This window comes from Branchiostoma floridae, chromosome 3 (assembly GCF_000003815.2).
Source record: "Branchiostoma floridae strain S238N-H82 chromosome 3, Bfl_VNyyK, whole genome shotgun sequence".
NCBI lineage: Eukaryota > Metazoa > Chordata > Leptocardii > Amphioxiformes > Branchiostomatidae > Branchiostoma > Branchiostoma floridae.
The window spans coordinates 11,181,251-11,184,841 of NC_049981.1; the positions used below are offsets into that span (position 1 = coordinate 11,181,251).

General features: G+C 43.6%; 1 protein-coding gene across 1 annotated transcript in view; it reads left to right on the plus strand.

Moving 5' to 3' along the window:
• The first annotated feature begins 2,325 nt into the window (after positions 1–2,325).
• LOC118411283 overlaps positions 2,326–3,591 on the plus strand; it is a 16,836-nt gene continuing 15,570 nt past the window's right edge. The window contains exon 1 of the mRNA XM_035813461.1: positions 2,326–3,024. Coding sequence (XP_035669354.1) covers positions 2,913–3,024 — 112 coding nt within the window. The 5' untranslated portion in view covers positions 2,326–2,912. The remainder of the gene's footprint in view (positions 3,025–3,591) is intronic.

The following is a 3,591-nucleotide window of genomic DNA, read 5'->3' on the forward strand; positions in this document are numbered from 1 at the left end:
ACTGGAACTGATTTTACAGATAGAAGAAAAAGGAGAAAACGTGAAGTGCCATTCTATCCTTTTTGTATGCATATAATCGAACATACTTATGAAAGTCTTGTAGATATTGCAGATCAAGGTTACCTTCAGTACATATATAACGGTTATGGCCTCCTTCGGTCAATATTGACCATGGTAAGATCCTAACTATCTAATCTGGAAAGATGGAAGGATGCCTACAAAATCCTAATTGATATTAGCCCTTCAGCGTCGACTGTGGCTAAACAGTCCTATACAAGAATGACAGTCTCTGCCACACAGGGCACATCTGTAAGCTGATCATTTCCGTGAAAGGACAAGACCGAATAACCGTGTTCCTAATTTTATAACAATCTATGCCTAGCTTCTTGAGTTTTGCTTGTAATATCACAAATATATACGTACATAATTACATATACACATACATCTATACATACAAATACTACCAAAACATTATCTTCTTGGCGAAGGTGATTATGATAATATTGGTATGCAAGCAATAAGGTTTCAATGTCATCTTTCAAAGCGATATCCCACAATGCACCTTTGTGACCGCCATTTTGACATTTACGACCAGCACGTGACGACTGCCAATGACAACAAATAAACTGTCAGCCAACACTATCTCTTATCAAGTTCTCTTGGCCCCAAGGCTGTGCACTTCCAATTTCCTGTATTTAGTTTCCCGTTAATTTGACACTGACTCCGTGCCCAAGGCAACGCTTAAATCATGAGTGTCTAATATTTGGCAGTCAGTCAACGCAAGCCATATGGGGCCGCTTCAGGTGAATGTAATTTGTGAAGGGAGAGAAACTGTTGAGTGAATCTGTACTAGATGAATGTAACGTTGACTGTAACATTGAGCCCACATTTGTATCTCGATACTTTTTTCTGTGGATAGTATACGAAGTTTCAATGAACGAGACAGTGACCTCTTTCACTTCTCTATTTCGTAGGAGTCAAACATACTAGCAACAACAGCAAAACACAACAAAAAATTGACAGGTAGGAAACAAACATGAAGAAGGGAATAAAGGACGGATATGAGAATTTAAGAGTGAGAGAAGAAGGAGGAGAGGCAGGCAAGTAGGGATGATTTTTATCTGTAAATAACATCATTGATATAGGGCCCTCTACATGCCAAAAAATTATGACGATCCTTCAACACCTCGTAAACAATTGCAATTTAAAACAAAATCTGCCCATGCAGTGTCAGAAAGCCGCTAGAAGGCCTAAACTTACAGTACGTCCTCTCTACCCCAAGAGGTATCTACCACTAAAAAAATCACGACCACTGAATTTCCAGAATCACGAGATATCAAAATCGGAAGTTCCGCTGCAGTACCTTTGGAAGCCGCTAGAGGGCCATTAGTTTTCCCTACACCTAACCACCTACCAAATATCAAACGGACCCATTCACAGCTTCTAAGGTCATGCTATTGACACTGACAGACAGATACGCACACAGAGACAGCGAGAGAGAAAGAGAGAGAGAGAGAGATACAGGCTGAAAGCATAACCTTCTTGGCGAAGGTAATACATGTAATAAAGAAGGCAGTTTAGGCCTCTTCAACAGATTTGCACGTGAGTTCACGATTCTGCCATCTGATGATTTATTCAGGCTCAACCGTGAGGGTGTCACGTTCGGATAAACAAAGACAGGGTCATCGCAGGGCAGCAGAAAAAGATCGTGAGATCCTTGAAGTTCTCCTTTGGTTGTTATGTTTGCGGCTGAAGACATCCGTCCTAGAGACCTAGTTACCATCGCGCATTACACATCAGAGAAGTGATGTACTAGAAGCGTGGGTATCTGCAGGCGAGAGTCGGGACAGTCTGATGACCGGAGAATGTACCCCAAACGCTTCAATACATCATACTAATGGTCTGGATATTAATGGTCTGGAATATTTGCCCTTTCCCGTGTATCTGTACGCGGGCTTCAACCGTAAACAATAAATGGTACCCCCAAAAGCCACCTCAGTGGCACCTGTTTCCACTCGATCCAACTACGTCATGATCTTGTTTGTGATACTAGAATTCACTGTTGTTTAGGAACCTATCGTTAAACTATTTGACTCCACTAGAACTTGCAATGACAAGCCTAGATTACTACGATCACAATTACTATCATCATCGCATCATCGCATTAAGATCACGCACTGTATTTGTATTGAATACCATATATGATCACTGGCCAGACCACCACCCGTTCGCTTCGACACAGCAGAAAAATCCGTGAAGAGTCATTGCGAACCCCTTGGCCTTGGTATAGCTCTATCTCCCACACAGACCCGAGAAACCCGAAACCACCCACGGCACACAAGATTTATGTGGACTCGCGCAACTTCCGCGGAACTTGGTCGGAGTGTCAGTTCAAGTCTGCAAACAGCCTCGCTAGTTGATACTCCGTTCAAATCTTCACTCATCCTCTTTTGCTTCTCAAATTCGTTTGTTCTTCTACGGTTACACTCCTAGGAATCACGTATGACAATCCACTCTCGTCTGACAAGATAGGAGTGAGCTGTTTCTTCCGTCATCACTGAAGATCCCACACGTCCGCGAACCACGAAGCTGTCATTGGCGGGAGAGATTTATGGAGGATAGGACTTCAAAACCCTCTCGTCGTGTGTGCTGGTCTAGTTCATCTTCAGACATCAGTTCCTTTGCAGGGTAGCCAAAGATCTCTCAGGGCCCAAGCCGGCCGGCAGTCCGACTTAACGTCCGCCTAATTTCTATCACGTGTGTGTCGCATGTGAAGAAGAAGAAGAAGAAAAACTAGGCCGGCTGCCAACGGACTCCGCTTGATCAAGACGTCGGGCCAAGTGTGCGTTTGTGTCCCCAACACTTCCTGCTGAAGTTCTCGTGGTTTGGGCTGGTGCCCAGTTGGCAAAGTTATGGCGAGGTTCTGCAGCAAGTGGCTGATTTGGCTGATCCTGGAGACTTGTAGGGCTCAACACTACTATCCCTACAACAGCCCTACCTACAACTACGATTCCGACAGTCGATGTAAGTACACATTCCTTCATGGTTACAGTAACTTCCATCCGACCGTACAAGACCCTAAACTCCAGCCTAAATATAGTATTGCTGAAGCTTATTTGTGACCGTGCAGTTTTCCCCGCTAGAATTATGCTCTGTTGCTGAAGGTCGTTGTTTCAAAGTTCATTTACGCGAAATGAAATCTTGAACCGTTGTAGTTAACGGTCATGTAAATTCACATAAGCAAACTGTGCCTTGTGGAAGCCAGGCTACCAAAGCAAAACGCGTTGCCACTATAAGACAAGAAATAAATCCTTCAACTAGTCTCGCCTGACAGGTTCAGTAAGCCTCGCCCAAATGACAATAACTCCGCCGACCACCCACAAAAAGTCCCCATCCCTTCTACTAAAAGAAATACAGCCTTCTCAGACAACTTTCAAATGGCCCAAAGTATCTCCTTGGCTTATTTCCAAGCAGATACAAGGTCTGGTTCAGTTGTAAAAACTTATTTCTGAAGGCTTTTTGTACCAATTTTAGTGGTCCACCTTTCTCTCCAAAACGATCGGAGAGGAAAACTTTACACTTCTACAGAAA